Here is a 17391-nt window from a genome sequence, read left to right as displayed (position 1 = left end):
AAAAAATGTTTTGAAATCGTGACATACGTTAAAAAAAATTAAGAGGATATTGAAAACGGGGATCAGTTGCAGTATCTGGGCAACTGCCCACCTACCCCTCCCATAACTCAACAACAGTCAATTGATAACAACTTAGGGTTAATGTTGGGTTAGGGGAGGTGTAGGTGGGCAGTTGCCCAGATACTGATATCGATCCGAAAACGGTATATGCAATTGTTACTGTTGGAGCATATTAAACTGACCACCAGATGAGCTTTTCCCTTTTTCCGTCTTTCTACCTTTTTTTCCCTTTTTACTTTTTTCTACCCACTCCGTCTCCCTCTTGATATGAAGAGAAGATAGGCACATAGCACAAAACAGAACGAGAAGGAAAGGGATAAACTTGCCTAGTGGAAGAAAGCCTCTGCTAATATATTGAAGTGAAAAGACTATATAAAAAAGCTTCTCCAGAATGTTTATAAACTGGCTATAAAACAAAAAAAGGTAGAAACAAATCAAAAAAAGGGTTTAAAAAAATTAAAAAAAAAAACGGCAAGTTCCCCGTGTCAGGATCTCCATCCTGACTGGGACCGCTTTCGCGGTACAATGCTCTACCCACTGACCTGCGAGGAACTTGCCATGATTGGAGAGTAAATTTAAAGATTATATGTAACAAGTGGGTACGTTGTGTAAGGAACAAGTGCAAAGATTCTAAGGAAAAAGCGTTTTGACTCTAAAATAACGTTGCTACGAAAACTTTTTGTTTGATTTGATAATGTTCAAACTTAGTAGTGTTCCGATATATGTCCTCAACGCAGAAGTGTAGGAAAAGGGTAAACTGACCAATAAGTAAAGGAAAACCTTCGTCAATCTAATGAAGTGAAAAGGCGAGTATACAAAGACAGTCCAGACCATTTATGACCTTGGTCATAAAATAAAATGGGAAATGGAATAAATCAACGCGAGAAAAAAAACAAATCATCGAAAAAAAAAAGATAAAAATGAAAACAAACAAAAAAAGGCAAGTTCCCCGTGTCAGGATCTCCATCCTGACTGGGACCGCTTTCGCGGTACAATGCTCTACCCACTGAGCTGCGGGGAACTTGCCATGAATGGAGAGCAAATTTTAATAACGTTATATGTCACAAGTGTAGAACGTACAAGAAACAAGCGCACAAAGAGTCCATGTAAAACTAAGTGTTCTCACTTTAAAATAACATTTCTAAAAACCGTTAGATGTTTGATTAAACAATCAATGTCCAAATTCAGCAGCGTTTCCATGCATAACCTGAATTTAGTAGTGTAGGAAAAGGGTAAACTTGCTAATAACTGGAAGTAAATTTTCGCTAATATAAAGAAGCGAAAAGACAAGTATGCAAAGACACTCCAGACCATTTATAATCTTGGTCACAGTATAAAATAGGAAAAGGAACAAATCATCGGGAAAAAATAGATGAAAAAACAAAACGAAACAAAAAATCGGCAAGCTCCTCGGAACGGGATCTCCATGACCAGTGATGACTGGGACCGCTTTCGTGGTACAATACTCTATCCACTGAGCTGCGGGGAAATTTGCCATAAATGGAGAGCAAATTTTAAGATCATATGTAAGAAGTGTATCTATTGCAAGGAACAAAAGCTTAAATATTCTGTGGAAAACTGAGTGTTGAAAACCTTTGTGAAAATCTTTGTTATTTGAACTAATAATTATTATTCAAATTTAGCAGCGTCCCGATGCATATCCTGGATTTAAGAGTTTAAAAAAAGGGTAAACTTGTCAATGGGTGGAAGGGAACCTTTTCAAATGTAGTAAAATGAAAAAACGAGTATACAGCGACACTCCAGGCTATTTATAAGCTTGGTCACAGTATAAAATGCTAAGGGAGAACAAAAACTCTCAAGCCACCAACTTAGTGAGTTCTCCTTGGTAAGGCAAACGTAGTAATTAGAATACAGGCAAGGATCATATTTTTTATCTACTTATTGATTTTTCCAAAAAAAAAAATTAAAAGAAAGCAAGGAAGATTTCGGTATGGGGAAAGTGTGGAAAATATGTGGATGCGAGGGGTATAGAGTAGGAGAGGACCTTTGTAATAACGATGGGGGAATGCGGAAGAGAAATGCAATAATACATTAATCATCAATTAACGGTAGTTAGTAATAAAAGGCGGGAAACGGAAATCAAAACTGCTGGAGGCATTAGCGCCTAACACCCACCCCTCCCCCCACCATATCCTTCTCGTTCCTGAAACACCCCACGAGAGTGTGTGTAGGTACTTGTTTGCGTGACGATTTCCGCTCGCATTTGCAAATGAGTGTAGGGAGTCAGGTGTAGACTTTCCAACCAATCATTGATAGAAAAAAGTATGATATCTGAAATAATTACATCTAATTAACACCGTATTTGAAAGAATAGAATCCAGTCGATAATACCACGGAAAATTTCATCTTAGCTGCTCTTCAGTGTTGGAGTCTTTTAAGGACATTTCTCGAGGAAATAGAAGGTTGAGAACCTGTCACGTTATCTTTTTAAATCCTGCATAATCAAGTAACGTTTAGGTAGATACCAAGATATAAATACGATGGGTTTTCATTTATGTGCAAAGAGGCTGTGTTTGAGCTCTGGTATCATATCCTTTGCATGATGTTGTACCATGTAGCGCAGACTTAATTTAGAAAAAGTTCAGTTATCATGAATGAGTCCGACAAAACATGGAAATTGCTAAGTCGCTGGCAAATTTGTGTATGGTTGGATTGTGTCTTCAAAATACTCGATTACTAAATTTCGCCTGCTGTGCTTTCTTGATCGAGCCAGCCTCGACCGAGACATATGCATTTGCTCCAAAGGCTTCATGGAAACTAACTTTCTTGCGAGAAAACGTTTGATGCGGAGACCGTTAGGTAAACCATAGAAACCAAACTTGTTGTTATGGACGCCCTCATATTTACACCATGTTGTGTGCATCAGCTGAAACATTCAACGACGGTTATCTAAGTGATCCTGTCTAGATCGTTCTTTTTTCATGGATGAGATATAAAAATGTCAGGAAAAGGTCGAAAGGAGACAAGATTTTCTTTAAAACGGAAAAGGAGGAACGTCCATTAAGACGAAGAATTAAAGGTAATCTTTGTAATCTTTTATGGTGTTCAAAGCGGATCTCTTTTCAATCGAAAATCAATATCATGTGTTTTTGAGTGAATCGATACCAGGAAATGTTCAGCATGGTTTCCTTAGACGACTTAGACATCGACTTTATTGCGAAAAATGGCGTTTTTATCGAAGTTTACGAGGAAGAAAGAGCTTAAAATATATTAACAGCTTGCCGACTTTCATTTTCTAATTATGCAAATTAGTCTTAGCAACATACTTATCCAGGGGTGTAAGACTGAAACAAAAGCAGACATAACAAAACAACAATTATCTTCCAGGATTAGCTTTAGGCTGCGTTATGCGGTATAATTTTTGAGGGAGGGAGAGAGAGATTGTTTAAGGACGCACAGTTTTTTTACCTTCATGGACCAGTTCTTGAATTGCGGAAATGAGTATAATTGATGAGCTTCCCTTTCTTGGTTGAACGATATTAACGGTTTCAAAGATAACTTGATAAAACTGTCCGCTAGCTCAACGGACAACAATGTGTTCTATGCTAATGAATTTGAAGAATTAAAAGCTTTCAGAGACCTAAATCTTTTCCTTTTATGGCATCGTACTTCGAGTCTTTGTTTAAATAATTCATCACTTGTAGATATGTTGTTGTTATTTTTTGATTCAGCTTATCTACGCCAAACAGTGACTTTCCCACTGAAACATAAACTACCCATTTCCTGTGGGACTGATATCAGATATTCAATACACACAATCCAATAACACCCTTCCCCTATATTTTCAGAAAACACTCAGTAGCCATGGGAAAGCACCACATAATGCTGTCTTACCAGTGGAACAAACAGGATCTGGTGGAAAAAGTGTATCACGGCCTACGTGAACACGGGATAGATGCTTGGATGGATACTCACGGTGGAGTCACGGGGAACATTAATGACAGGTGCGCATGCGCTACGCACGAAACTCGCATTTACTTGTTGCCTCATGTTTGTCTTTTCTGTTTTACCATATAATATATTAATGAAGTGTTATTAAAGGGCAACTTTTTTATCAACAATCTAAAGCATGTTATTCGAATGCAGTTGTGCTTTCAGTGAGCGACTGACTTCGAAACAACTGTTCACTGATCATCCGTCCGTTGACATAGTCAGTTCAAGAAATTGATTTTACTGTTAACCGTATGCCTTACCTGCGATCAGATGCTATGTTTCCATAGTCCATAATCCTTGCCGGAAACAAAATGCTTATTTAATTTCACTATTTCTAGCATGGCCAAGGGAGTGGATGGAGCGGCCGTCGTCTGCTGTTTCATGTCAGCGGATTATTTCGTAAGTTTAGGATTTTAAGTACAACTAACTCGGACAAAGCTGATAATTTTCTTACCTAGATTTTGATAACTGATCCCTCGCGAAACGATTGACTCAACAGCCGGACCAGACTGTCAAATTTCTGGGGGGGGGGGGGGGAGGAGGGGGAGGGGGAGGAGAAATTTAAAAAAGCCTATCGTGTTTGAATACAGTTCTCTTTTGTCCATTTTAGGGCTCAAAGAACTGCAAAAAGGAATTGAACTACGCAGACGCTCAATCAAGAGCCATTGTCCCTGTGATGTGCGAGAAAGGGTTTAAAGCGACAGGCTGGTTAGGTGTTATCACTGCTGGGCTTCTGTGGGTCGACTTTAGGTAAATAAGCCACTTCTTATTCGATAGGAGCTCGCTTATTGACACTGTATCAAAAAGGTTTCGTGTTTCACTCTGCTTGTCATATCATGTTGTTGAGGGCCTCATCATGAATGAATGCAGTACCATCATGAATGAATGCAGTACATTTTCTTTCATTCCTGTGCGAGGTGTCCACGCGGTAATGTACAGCCCTGTCTTCTCGAATCAAATCTTTTGCGCCTGTGCGAGATAACTGCTTCCTTTACGGTCGATTTCTCTCAGACTGTTCTTTTAAGGCTTCTTAGCCTTCATTTGAGTGATTGCTTTTTTGTCTTAATAATAGGGAGGGAACTGTATTCAAGAATTCACTCGAGTCCCTGGTTAAGGAGATAATTAACTCCCTGGAGTCTGTGCCCGTAGATGATATCAAGCTGAATCCCTCGGAGAAGCCAAAAGCACCTGTCGCGAATGCTCCAAAAATCGAGATAAAAAAGAAACCTGGACGAGCCTTCCAACACAAACTCACTGGAAAATTCTTGGCGGAGTCAGGTACAAAATCTCATTTTATGAGAATTGACTCGCAGTGACAAGTTAACTCTAGGAGTTCTCCAAATAACGTTCTCTGATGACCTTAAGAATATTCAGTTTGATGTTCTGAGTTCGGATGTTCTCTTTCAATCCAGGCCAGGTGAAGTTTCACCCAGCAAGTGGCAACCGCAGCACTTTGGTTATGAGAGACCGAGCTGAGGATACAAGCTACTGGGTCGAGGAAAAGCAGCCCAAGTCAGAGATTCATTTCTTCAAAAATTACGCTACCAATGGATATCTAGGTTAGTGCCATAGAAACAGATATGTAAGATTGGTGTGGAAAACGAAAGACGTTCTTCGAATTTAGGCTGCATGAGGCAGTAGAAAAGGTGGTTTTATTAGCTTCAATTTCAGTATGTGAGTTTGTTTGTAACGTGAAGTAGTTATTGAAATATCAGGGAATTTTCAGTCCTTAGAAAAACTTATCGTTCGCTAAATCCTTGTTGTTACTTTCTTGACAGGATATGACCCCAACGGCGATTACATCTACACCAAGGGCCAGCATTATGGAGCAGAGGAATGGGTTCTAAAGGCTGATGACAAATCCACAGACGGCCTCCGGGCGGTCGTGCTGTTTGCAAATTATGGCAAGAAGTACTTGGCAATCAGGAATGGGAAGCTCACTGGAGTAGCACAGTATTCTCAAGACTGTGTTTGGATTTTAGATTAAGATAAGTTGACGCATCAGTCGACTCGGTCAGCGCTGTTACAAATAATCAATGTGTACGTAGTGACAGTCGAAAGTTGCTAATTGAGAGCCCAGATGCAAATTAAAGGAGTTGTTTACAACAAATGTTAAATAACGTGATTATTTCGTCCCTTTTTGAATAATGCAATCAACCTTTCATGTAAGTACTCCATAAGGACTCAAGATAGTGTTGTCGTAGTTTAAAACCTACTACATTCAGGAGCCCATCACTTGATGGGTTCCTGCTATATTCTACTTTCATCTTCTTCTCGAGACGCAACGTATAACAAGCTCAATGTATTGTGGTAAGAATATGATAACGATTAGTACTGTCAACACCAAGTCTGCCGAGCCTCAGAGGCCACAGTGTAGATATGAGGTTATTCAGATCGCACTAATGGCATAGCAGGGGGGGCCCTGCTGTGTTCGTTTATCGCCCCCAGGTAATCTTCTACTTAAAAGTCAGCAACACACAAATCCTCAAGTTGGCGAAGACGTGCAATAAGAAGAGGCCAGTTACTTTATTTGCCGGTCTTTCTCTTCTCCTGAATGACCTCCCTCCTCCCCCCCGCCCCCCTTTTTTAAAACATCCTAGCTATACCCCCTGTCACACAAATATTTTCAGTTCCAATCAAGCACACAAGACAATGCCACCATGACACAAATGTTTGTAAAAAGTGGGAAACCTCTGTGAAAGGGAAGCAGGCTGGACCAATCTCATGTTTGTATGTAAACAAAATCTGAAGTGACAAGCCGCTTACTTATAAGTTTGCTTTGAATAGAAAGCAATTTCTTCTGGTTTTAGGTCTCGCATGTTAGCGATATGAGCAGAAGAGCGGACCACGTACCGCTGAACGTAGTCTGGAGCATCGACATGAAGCTTCCACCTGCGGCGGGGGCTTTCATAGACACACCGTTCCGGCGCATGCGTGAGTCCATCGGTAAGTTTGAGCGCGTTTTCTCTCTGGCCGTGATCTCTCTCTATGAGCTGTTGCTGAAATTTTTTTGGAGCGATTAGATTCTCCTCCCCAAGTTTCTGCACAGAAGTATAACATCCCCTTTGCATTTGCCCTGGATTGTCTTGATAAAATGGTGAGCTTTGTGCACTAAATGTTTTAGATTCTGATGGTCTGATTAAAGGCTCCTCCATTTCAAAAGGATAGTTTCGATATGGCGACTTCAAATCCACAAAATATGACTTGCAGACATCTGTGGAGGTTTCTTCGCATGATTCTGGATCCATAGCCATATTTTCCACTGACCTTGTGATTTCTTTCAATTTTTCGCCGATGATCTTCAATGGTATGGACGTCTTTCTTCGAATATCTCCTGTTAACCCAACTTGACTTTGCGCTGGGAGTCCTGTATGACCATATTCCCTTTCCAATCCAATTTTGTCTGAGGCAGATGACCTAAGTTGAGGGACATGCACCTTTGCTTCTCTTTCTTTCATGTCTCGCAATAATCGATCCGTAAATTTTGTTGTTTTCAAAAGGAATGCTTTCTCGGCTGTTGAGGAGGATAGGTTTTCAATTTCTTTTTTCATTTCTTTGTTTTCAAGTCTCAGTTCTTCAATCTTTTGCATGGCACTTTTTAACTGTTGCTTCAAATCCTCGACCTCTTGACTCACAGTTTGGGAGAAGAACTCGTTTTCGCTGCCCTTTCGGATGTAATTTTCTGTGGCATTTTCGGCAGTATTGGAAATCATGGAAATCCCGTCTGAACTTTTGTAATCTCCAGTTTCAAAAACTTTGAGAACCGTTTCGTTCTTGAGAAAACTCTCTAAAGTTGTTCCCTCTTGCACTGTTCCGGGCCCGCTTTTCAAATTTTCTTCACCTTCCTTTTTCAAAAAGTCCTTAAGGTGAACATCTGGTTCTTCGTCGGCCTCCCCAAAGAACAAGAGAGGGCTCTGATTAATTGCTCTATTATCCGTGAGTAATTTTCCAAACTTTTCCTCTGTGTAATCAGTAGCCTTGGGAAGGGTAGGTGGAGATGAAATCTGATCTTCCTCAGTAATCTTTGAGAAAATTCGCGGAAAGTTTTGTACTGAACACGGGCTTAATGTTTCTAAGGTATTATTTTTCTGTTTAGTAGCATTCTGTGTATCCTCCACCAACACAAAGCTTGTGTCTGACAATTTAATTGCGTTTTCCTGTACTTGGCAAACATCTTCCCGAATCTTTTCCAGTTCTTCACCGTTTTCTCTAGGACTTTCCTCATTTGTATCAGACGGTCTGGACAATGAACTCTGCAATGATGCATCAACTTGGCGGACATCTTCACTTTTATCTCGAATGGACAAATTCCCTTTTGTATAGTCTTCATCAGTCAATGCTAATGACGAACTCAATAAACCAATAACACAAGGGATGTCTTGACTGTGTACTTCTGTTGGCCAGTCTTCGTGCAAACTGTCATCGTTTAAAAGCTTATCGCATTTGTTGTCGAAAGATGAAAGAACTTCTCTATTCTCCACAAAATCATCCAGTCGGTTTCTTTCGTCCTTGTCAGGAAAAGACAAAACTATGGTGTCATCTTTAGCCATCTTTTCTTGTTCGTTTACTTCGCCCGTTTCTTCTACAGCACATTCTTGTGGGACAGATTCCTCCTGCTGCCCGCTGCCATCATTCCCACCTTCCTCTCCCTCAGCCTTCAGTTCCTCGCCGAAAGCTGGAAAAACCTCTCCATTGTCCACACAATCATTCAGTCGGTTTCTTTCGTCCTTGTCAGGAAAAGACAAAACTATGGTGTCATCTTTAGCCTTCTTTTCTTGTTCGTTTACTTCGCCCGTTTCTTCTACAGCACATTCTTGTGGGACAGATTCCTCCTGCTGCCCGCTGCCATCATTCCCACCTTCCTCTCCCTCAGCCTTCAGTTCCTCATGTTGTGCTCCTAACACCTCTTTTAGCTCTTCCATTTCTTTTTTCACTTTAGCTAGTTCTCCTTCGGCTAACTCTCTCTGTCTCACTGCATTTGCCAGTTTAAATGTAAGAGTACATATTTGTTGTGTTTTCAAACTCTTCACATCACTCCCGGCTTTCTTTTCTTGTTCCAGCTGTTCCTTAAGAGTTGTCACCTCAGTTCGAAGCTCCGAGATAATTCTTTCTAAAACCTCTTCGTTCGATGGACTGTCTTTCTTCCCTGAATTACTTAAATCTTCAGGTTTTTCTATGAGCTGTGAAAAACAGAATTTGACAGCTAATTATCACTAATTACCCGAACAAATTCTTTTACAATTTATGATTGATGAAAGTTAATGAATACCATGTGCGCTGTTTACTTCCTTAATGTTTTCTTCGTTATCACTTTCAGAGCCAATGCTAATCAGGCTCTTATTCTGAAAACAAGAATTTACCCTGTTCAAACTGACGTAAATCGCACCTTTATTTCTGAAGTAAGTAAATAAATGGTTTAGATTGCAATGTAAAAAAATGCTACCAAGAGACTCCACAACCATCCTCCAAAACTGTCATGAGATGTTGAAATTTTACCCCTTCATTTCCTCACTGTTTCCGATTAATATTAACCCAGATTTTACTAGGGAGTAATCGACTCCTACGAAAATCCGTTCGCTGATTGGCTGCAAACTATTCACTAATGAATAAAGGGGGTAAGTTTCTAAATAAACTGTGCCGGGCTATGCAGGGGGGGGGGGGGGGGGGCTGTGTAGGGGGGGATACTATAATGTAACTTGGTTTTATCGACTCAGTTGATAATGTAAATTGGCCACCGTGAAAGGTTTCTAGAGCTGACGTTTAGCGCGTTAGTCCTTCGCTCTGTTCATTAATTCTTTGTTCAAATAAGCTGCCTTCTTGTGTAAGGTTTGAACTCATTAATGCTAGTTACATGGTTGAACTTAAAATCAGCGTCAGTGCGACGACTGTTGTGTATACTTGGACAAATGATAATGGTTTCTAAGTATTACCAATATTATCTATCAGATGCTAATTGGACTTCGGTTTCAGTGTTTGGCGCTCCTTCTATGTGCACCCTTCTTGTTAAAGTTTTCCTCAATAAGGCGACTGGGAATTATTTAGAATTTAAACCCTCATGATGCTGGAGCAGAAGCCCGGAGTTAATTTTGTTGATGTAGCGTGAGTTTGACTTTTTTCCGCCCGCAGTCTGTCAGCCCACCGATACAGAAAACATCCCAAATTTATATTATTATTGGTTTACAATAACTCTCTCTTTTTAAGGAAAATTGTCATTTCCATACGCCGACCATAGTTCATAAGAGAGAATTGGACTTTAAGAATCTTCGAACTTGAAAGTATTCGAAGAAATCTAGAGTTATCCATTGATGGAATCTTAAACAATGACATGTTTACCTGATGTTTACTCGATCGCCTCCTAACTCGTTTTAACATCTTCGGCTTCTTTGATAATACTTTTCCGACTCCTCAACAATCAGACAAACTTGAGACCACAACCGCTTAGGTTTTCACCTTCCTCGATCTACAATATCGACGTCGAAGAGTATTAAATTTGAAATGTAGACTTGTTGGAAAGAGTAAGTCGTTAGAATAATTGAAGAGCTTCGTATGTCAGTCTATACTTTTTTGTTGGTGACTTGATGCCATGTCTAATTACACCTCTGGTCACAAAAAGTAATACACTTTGCTAAATCAGTTGTTGATAAATCTCCGTTATTTTCACTAAAAGGTAGCTTAAGATTCTAGTTGGCAAATACATTTGGTTATTTTAAACTTTGTAGACGCGCCAGTTATGAAAACGATCCTTAGTTGAAGAACAAAAAGGTTCGATTTCTTTTGTCTTCCAGTGCAATTTCCGTCAATCCAAAGAACAGAAACGTTTTAAGTGTCAAGTCTTCCTGTTTCAGAACTATGCCAGAGATAGCATCAACAAACAGATATCACTTAGCAGTCAAACTTGTACACACACCTGGGATCGACAAAGCCGCCGAAATCATTTAAATGCTTCATTCCAATTTCCTTCATTATGCAAGGTCCGTTAAAATTAAGCTCCTCACAACTTCGTATTGGGTTATCCAAGTGAAAAGTCTTTCCCTCCAACTATCCTTTTCCTTCTTCTTCGATTGGTGTACCCTAAGGAAACATGATTACTTCTTGCGTGTTTATTAAACGTACACTAAAACAACAATGGCCCAAACTAATTTGCACCGAGCCTTTGAGGTCAATTGCAGCATTTAAATGTTATGCAAATATACTTCCTTATTTTTCATTAGTCTGACAAGTGAGTATTATCTTAATCCAGCCCTTTTCACAAAAGCTTTCAAGTTTATCGTCTACCTGACGAGGTAGCCGGGTTTTAATTATAAAAAATCGGAGCGGTGGGCTTTCAGGAAATAAACAGTTTTACTAAATGCGCTGAAGGATCATTAAGCGCGAGATGTTTGAGTGGCCGAGCTTAACCCTTTAAATCCCAAGATCTTACTGTTCATTCTCCTCTCTAGCTGTTATAAATTTTCCTGTTAATAAGCTACAAGAATTTGGTGTTAGATCTAGAAAATAACTTCAGCCTGATAAGTTTGGTTATTCTCATTACCTATTTGCTTGATAACGTAAGGATAATACGTAGGGAGAAGTTACGTGTTAATCGCTTCGGAAGCTGAAGGGTTCATATGCGTTTACTGTAAACGGAACGGTTATAAAAGTATTTTCCTGCACAAGGAATTTTCATTTCGTTGCAAAAAGAAAATCAATGCACAATAGTTTCTTAGCTTTGTATATATTCTAAGTTTTCACATGCTGCCGCAATAATATTTCACGATATAACGCTATAAAGGAACAAGTGAACATAGTAATGGGTTCGGTGATGTAAGCTGAGTATGATATTTACAAAAACGTCGGTAGGATGAAGTTGGAATTCGTTTTGTCTCCTCTCAGTCGTTAGTATACTTCAGTGAAAATTCTGGCATTAAGTGTGAATAAGTGATTAATTGCACAAGGGTTGATCTAAAGAGTTAAGAGGAATAGTCACAAAATTTGGGGTGACTATAACCATTTGTAGTTGCCGTGGATGGAATGCTTACACTCACTTTATCAACTAAATGAAAACGTAACTGTTTGACAAATTCTGACAATACGCACACTGTGGCAGTCTTTATCCTATTTCACTACAAGCAATTTCGATTTAAGAATTGGTTCAATAGTTTTCATTTATGATCAGCGTAAATGGGAATATGTTCACTTTCGCTTAACACCGTTTGTTCTGATTTTAGTTTGAACACTAAACGTATGGCTGCTTCAAAAAGTCGTCATCTTCAGAAAAAACTCATGTGATAGCTCTTTAGATCAAAATGTACGATACCGAAGTCTTGTCCATTGAAAGATCTTACTTTTTCTTTCATTGTAGTATTTGCCATCCTAGGTATTTTTTTTCGTAATTTAAGACACACTGAAGCAGTATATTATTTATTTTAATTCCATTATAAGTTGCACAGTTGTACCATGCACATGCAAAATGTCTAAAATTCCTAGAATGTTTTAAGCAATAACCTGTGCGCGATAAACAATGTTTTAAGTGACCAGATGTTTCCCTCTAAGAAAACATTTTCTGTTGTTTTGTTTCAGCTGGTATGTTAAGCTATTTTATCTCAAAGTTTAATCAGTTTTAGCCGAAAAAGAGATATTAGTTATTTAAACTGACTCTCTCTATAAACTACTGCGTTAGATTAATTTAGAATAAAATGGAACATATTCATTCAGTTTGACTAATCATAGAACACAAGTACTGATTACAATAGTGAGGTAAAGAAAGAAGTTGACCCTTTCATTGTTGAATCATGCACTCTCGAACGAAGTTGAAAACAGACCCCTGTCTAGTCCACTGCGCGTCTCAATACCCTCGACCCAGTGTTCAGTTATACAAATTGAACCATACGACACGAAATGCATTTTTTTTTTAATTACCTGAGACGGGATAGGTTCTAGGCTTTTAGGGAATATAAGGGCATGGCCCTATTCCCAATAAAGAAGTGTTTTTTATTACTACTGAACTGTATGATACAAACAAACAATTTCATAAGTAGTATATTGAGTTCGTTTTAAGTCCAACACTCGCTGTTGTTGATGGTTACTGCTTCTCCTTAGATGGAGCGAGATCTGCTTCGACACTTTCCAAATTCTGTAGAACTCTGCGAGGAAAACAGGACAGAATCACTTACTTTAAGATCGAAATTTATATTTAGGAAACAAAATGAATGAGGCAGGTGAAAACATTACTAAGTTGCTTCGCTGTTTTTTTCGTGAAGTTCAAAAAGGAAGCTCACTGCCAAGTTATCTAATCGAAACGAATTATGCGAAAAAAAAGGTGAAAATCCATCGCCAACTGCACTTTTCTCTTTTTCATGCTAATTTGTTCATACTTTGACATTAAATTCACTAACCGCGCTTTCAATTTCATTTTGATAAAATCTAGTCATGTAATCAGTATAATGTTATCTGTCGCTGTTGTCCATTCAATTTAGAATTACTTTTCGAGAGAAATCGTTAATGGGCCCCTGAAATCGTATACTCTGGAAAAATTTTCTACGTCGTTTCGCAATTTGTTTCCATTAATGGTAGACGTAATGAAAGGACTAAATTTATAACAAATACATCTTGCTTTTTATTTCTCCCGGCATGATTTTTTTACCTAATACCTTGTAGGCCTTCAACTCTTCCGTAGAAAACTTTCGAAAACACGTAATTCATAAAAAATTAGAATTTAATTTGCGATTTTTGCAGTTCGAACGAGTGAAACTTTTGTCCGTTCTAGTTCTGTGTCTTTTACCAACCGTAAAGAATTTTATTTGAGACTGTAATGATGTCCAGTGGATCCTATTTTTTTTTCACAAATTGTTACATTTCTTCCCTGCGATTATTGTGTTTTGCGTACTACAAATGTCTGTTTTCACTAAGTGCTCCATCATCGGAATTAAATCTCATTTCGTTAAGTTTTTTCAAAACACAGCACCTCAATTTGTTTTTGTTTTTTTTTTTTTTTTACATTATTGCAGCTTAAGGGTACATTAGCGTATTTTTGGTTTCAGGCTTGTTTTTTAGTTTATTTTCCTTTATACCATTGTTTTTACGCATGTGGGCTTTCCGTTTTGAACGTATTGCACATGAATAACTGCCAAAAGACTTAAACAGGTCAACAAAATGATTTTGGTCAACTTTCTCTTGTAAAACTAAAGCAGCTTAATACTTTTTCCTCATAAATCTCAGCCTCGTGACGTTAGTTCTAAAAGAGGCTCAAAAAAGCTATCTCCTCGGAAATGTTTTTCGGTGTGTAACATTAATATATATTTTCCATACTCGAAAAGTCACTTGATACTTAACTAAATTCAAGTTTCATGGTCGGAAATTATACTTCCTTCTAAAAACGCCACGTGAATTTAAAGAGCATTACGACAAATAAAATAATATGTATATGTATATTTTTTTTTGCTACAAAACAATGAAACTATTGTCGCCGAGGCAAATCAATTCTTGTTAGCAATCTTCAACTAGCGAACCTTTTTTCTCAATAAAAATCCGCGACGGTCGGTGTAATTCACGCGTATTTTGAAATACGTTTCGTTTCTCGACGTTTTCTGAAGCGACGAAGTTTCGTGCAATATAGACAGTTTTCAGCAGAATTCAACAGTGAGTTCTTAAGGCTTAATTGTTTTGTAAGCTATTTTTCGGTGATACAAACTTTACGAAACCCGTGTGAAGTTAAGCCTTTATTGTCCTCAGCGATTTACGTCATTTCAACATAAACCACGAAGTGTAATTCAGATACTTTTGTTTACCTTTAAAACAAACGCTCTGTCCGCTCCCAACCTCACATTTTTTTTTTACTTGCATCTTCTCACAACACGAAAACAGAAATTTACACGTAAAAAATAAAAACTGAATAAACTTTTACCTTTTCCTTAGTTCCGACAAAGCTAAATGGTGGCAAGGAGTCTTCCAAGTCATCTTCCATATCACTTTCTGAAAAGCTCCAGTCTTCGACACGAATCAATGGAACACAGAATGTCGAATCTTTTCTCGTAATCGCTCGTGTTTCGCTCGGATAATCCTCGGTTATGTCCATTTCGGAACCACTGCCGTCCCCTTCCGACACCAGAATGTCTGAACTGTCTTCCTCAACCGAAGTGAAGCTCTCATTGTTATTCACTTTTTTGCCATGAACAAAACGCGGAAGCTTAGAGTAAGAGCACCCATTCTGGTTTGAAAACAAGTCGTCGTTGTTACCAGCTCCAGTCAAGAAGGTTTCCATTACAGAAATGGTATGACAATTTCACCAAAGGCTAAAACAAGTGAATCTGAGAAATGTTCCCGATTGCACAAAAGTATTTTTCCTCGTCGGACTTTTTCAGGGAAAAATTGAAGCGTGGGGCTCTGATTCAGCACAAGCTAAAGGTTTCCCTGGGTATGCTTTGCCACACTTTTCGAATGTTAACGAGAACAAACAGAAGTCAGATGGAACTGGTCGTGAGCTCCCATGAAGCAAAATACACATCAGATATTGAGCGTGTCTCCTCTTGAAAACATGTCACTTGACCTCACTTTTTTTCTCATTAATGTCTTCGCTATAGTAAATAAAACAAAATGGTTCCGCTAGCCGAGTGCTCCTACGCAAAAGCATATTACACCATTATAATAATCCTGTTTCATTGGCTCGACTAAAACAATAACACCCGCTTCTCCTAAACCTATGAACTAGTCGTGCGGGTAAAATATGCAGCGACAACATTCAGTAAAAAACACTCGCAGGGAAGGAAACCACCATTGACCTACTAAAGAAAATCTCTTTGGTGGAAAGTGTATTATTTCTCGTTTAAAATTCCCAAACCACCCTTATTTGTAATTTAGCACCCTAAACACAACCAGCCTATTTTCCGGTGTCGGAAACAATTTTATGACAATGTTTTCTCCGTAAAAGCCGACATGTAGATGAAATTAAAAACAGGGAAAACGATTGTCTTCCGCTGACGTGCTAATCATAACGTGAGAAATGCACAAACAACACCAATTTGGCTACGAATACAGGATTTTCACCGATTCATTCAACTTGCGAAAATGATGCACTGTTTTTTTTTTTTGTTTTGTTTTGTTTTTATCAAAGCCATGAAAGTGTTCTGGTGGAGGAGGTAAATAGTGGGTTTCCGTAGGCTTTGATAAATGAAGTCATCAAAATTTTTCGGAAAATAGCATTAAGAAACCGCGAGCGATTTGATCCTCAGCAAAACTTGATAAAGGGGGGAAAAAGAAAGGCAGACCAGACGAAACAAATCAAAGTGAGGTCACAATCCAAGAAGATATGCTGAGGTTATTTTCAAAATGTTTCTCTGATACCACGCAAAATTGAGTGCAAAGTTTACGCACGTCAAAACGTTTATTCGATTGAATTCATACTTTTTTTTCGTCAACAGGAAAGATGTGATTCATTATAAGAATGTTGCTGGTTATCCGTCTCTGGCAATAAAGCGCAACGATTCATAGCCGATAATTATAAGATTCGCGTAGGAGCTAATTTCTCGCCTGTATTACAAATTGAACGCACCAGCCCCGAGCTAAAAAAAAACTAGCTTTTTATCTGATTTTCAATCGAAGCCAAGCCGATTATTTACTCTTCATAAGATGCCGAGGATGCTAATTATCAAATCAATTTCCAAAGAAATTCAGAAAATTTTCTATCACTAAAACCCGAAAACCCGATAGCTAAGGAGAAAGCAAAGATGATTATTACTGTAAAATAGCGACTACAGTGTAGCTGAGGTAGACTACATTAAACCCATCAGCTTGTGATATTTGCGTTACCCATACCCAGTCCTCACTCTTTCTGGCTGTTTCATCAAACGAGGAGTTATTTCATAAACGTTCGTAAAATGCAGCATTTTTTTTTATTAGGAAAGAGTCCCAGTGCGTGGCAACTGAACACCAAAACGCTGAGAACCAGGAGAACTTGTACCAGATTAAAGCAGAAATGTATTTTTAACTAAAGATAACCTCATTTGTTTAAGGGTGCCGAGATAGCTCAGTTGGGAGAGCGTCAGACTGAAGATCTGAAGGTCCCTGGTTCAATCCGGAGGGTTCGAATGAGTCCTGAATTATCCCGGGTCTCGGCATAGTTTTTTTCTTTTTTTTTTCTTTTTTTTTTTTCTTTTTTTTAAAATCCTTTTCTGATCTTGTTTCATGAATATTCGAATTTTTACACTCCAATTTTCCAGATTTTCCCGTTGCAAATGATACATAACGATCAAAACAGATACGCTCAAGGCGAAGCCTATACCGTCATTTTGTGGAAAACCCTAAGCCGGTTACTAAAACGGAATGAGTTAATTTTCCCGAAACGAAAGAGGCTTAAAATATGTGGTACGAAACGTAATACAAGTATCGGAAAGGATAATGAAT

The 17391-nt window shown here is 38.6% G+C and overlaps 3 protein-coding genes and 1 non-coding gene across 7 annotated transcripts; 2 read left to right on the top strand and 2 right to left on the bottom strand.

The window, feature by feature from the left end:
- The first annotated feature begins 2347 nt into the window (after nucleotides 1–2347).
- Nucleotides 2348–6124, top strand: LOC113665522 (uncharacterized). 4 transcript variants are annotated; one of them, XM_027181229.2, is made up of 7 exons: nucleotides 2348–2483; nucleotides 3870–4025; nucleotides 4353–4413; nucleotides 4625–4764; nucleotides 5087–5292; nucleotides 5427–5573; nucleotides 5793–6124. In XM_027181229.2, the coding sequence occupies exons 2-7, from the start codon at nucleotides 3886–3888 to the stop codon at nucleotides 5999–6001; spliced, it is 903 nt and encodes a 300-aa protein (XP_027037030.1). In that variant the 5' UTR covers nucleotides 2348–2483; nucleotides 3870–3885; the 3' UTR covers nucleotides 6002–6124. The 4 variants fall into 4 exon arrangements, with proteins under 4 accessions (XP_027037030.1, XP_027037029.1, XP_027037031.1 ...); XM_027181228.2 differs by having other exon boundaries at nucleotides 2379–2527; XM_027181230.2 differs by lacking the exon at nucleotides 2348–2483 and adding an exon at nucleotides 2511–3100.
- A 2-nt stretch (nucleotides 6125–6126) lies between these two features.
- Nucleotides 6127–11087, bottom strand: LOC113665509 (uncharacterized). The gene is made up of 3 exons (XM_089190629.1): nucleotides 10922–11087; nucleotides 10348–10474; nucleotides 6127–9194 (listed from the first exon to the last, which is right to left on the bottom strand). The coding sequence occupies exons 2-3, from the start codon at nucleotides 10384–10386 to the stop codon at nucleotides 6777–6779; spliced, it is 2457 nt and encodes an 818-aa protein (XP_089046755.1). The 5' UTR covers nucleotides 10387–10474; nucleotides 10922–11087; the 3' UTR covers nucleotides 6127–6776.
- A 1316-nt stretch (nucleotides 11088–12403) lies between these two features.
- On the bottom strand, nucleotides 12404–15805 carry LOC113665537 (uncharacterized). Its single transcript, XM_027181250.2, has 2 exons — nucleotides 14897–15805; nucleotides 12404–13136 (listed from the first exon to the last, which is right to left on the bottom strand). The coding sequence occupies exons 1-2, from the start codon at nucleotides 15251–15253 to the stop codon at nucleotides 13089–13091; spliced, it is 405 nt and encodes a 134-aa protein (XP_027037051.1). The 5' UTR covers nucleotides 15254–15805; the 3' UTR covers nucleotides 12404–13088.
- Nucleotides 15806–17003: 1198 nt separating this feature from the next.
- On the top strand, nucleotides 17004–17105 carry Trnaf-gaa (transfer RNA phenylalanine (anticodon GAA)). The gene has a single exon. It is a non-coding gene; the product is annotated as a tRNA-Phe (tRNA).
- The last annotated feature ends 286 nt before the right edge of the window (nucleotides 17106–17391 follow it).

The sequence above is a fragment of the Pocillopora damicornis genome, chromosome 12 (assembly GCF_964200805.1).
Source record: "Pocillopora damicornis chromosome 12, jaPocDami1.2, whole genome shotgun sequence".
Classification (NCBI taxonomy): Eukaryota; Metazoa; Cnidaria; class Anthozoa; order Scleractinia; family Pocilloporidae; genus Pocillopora; species Pocillopora damicornis.
Note: the sequence above shows the minus strand (reverse complement) of the source record. Positions and strands in the feature narration are given on the sequence as shown.

What these genes read in the sequence shown, in the direction of transcription:
- LOC113665522 (XM_089190634.1), top strand. Translation starts at nt 3,020, where the DNA reads ATGTCAGGAAAAGGTCGAAAGGAGACAAGATTTTCTTTAAAACGGAAA. An exon ending in ACGGGGAACATTAATGACAG is followed by an intron (nt 4,026 to 4,352) that starts GTGCGCATGCGC and finishes CACTATTTCTAG; the next exon opens with CATGGCCAAGGGAGTGGATG. An exon ending in CGCTACCAATGGATATCTAG is followed by an intron (nt 5,574 to 5,792) that starts GTTAGTGCCATA and finishes CTTTCTTGACAG; the next exon opens with GATATGACCCCAACGGCGAT.
- LOC113665509 (XM_089190629.1), bottom strand. Translation starts at nt 10,386, where the DNA reads ATGTTAAAACGAGTTAGGAGGCGATCGAGTAAACATCAG. An exon ending in GGCGATCGAGTAAACATCAG is followed by an intron (nt 9,195 to 10,347) that starts GTAAACATGTCA and finishes TGTTTTTCACAG; the next exon opens with CTCATAGAAAAACCTGAAGA.
- LOC113665537 (XM_027181250.2), bottom strand. Translation starts at nt 15,253, where the DNA reads ATGGAAACCTTCTTGACTGGAGCTGGTAACAACGACGACTTGTTTTCA. An exon ending in TTGTCGGAACTAAGGAAAAG is followed by an intron (nt 13,137 to 14,896) that starts GTAAAAGTTTAT and finishes TTTTCCTCGCAG; the next exon opens with AGTTCTACAGAATTTGGAAA.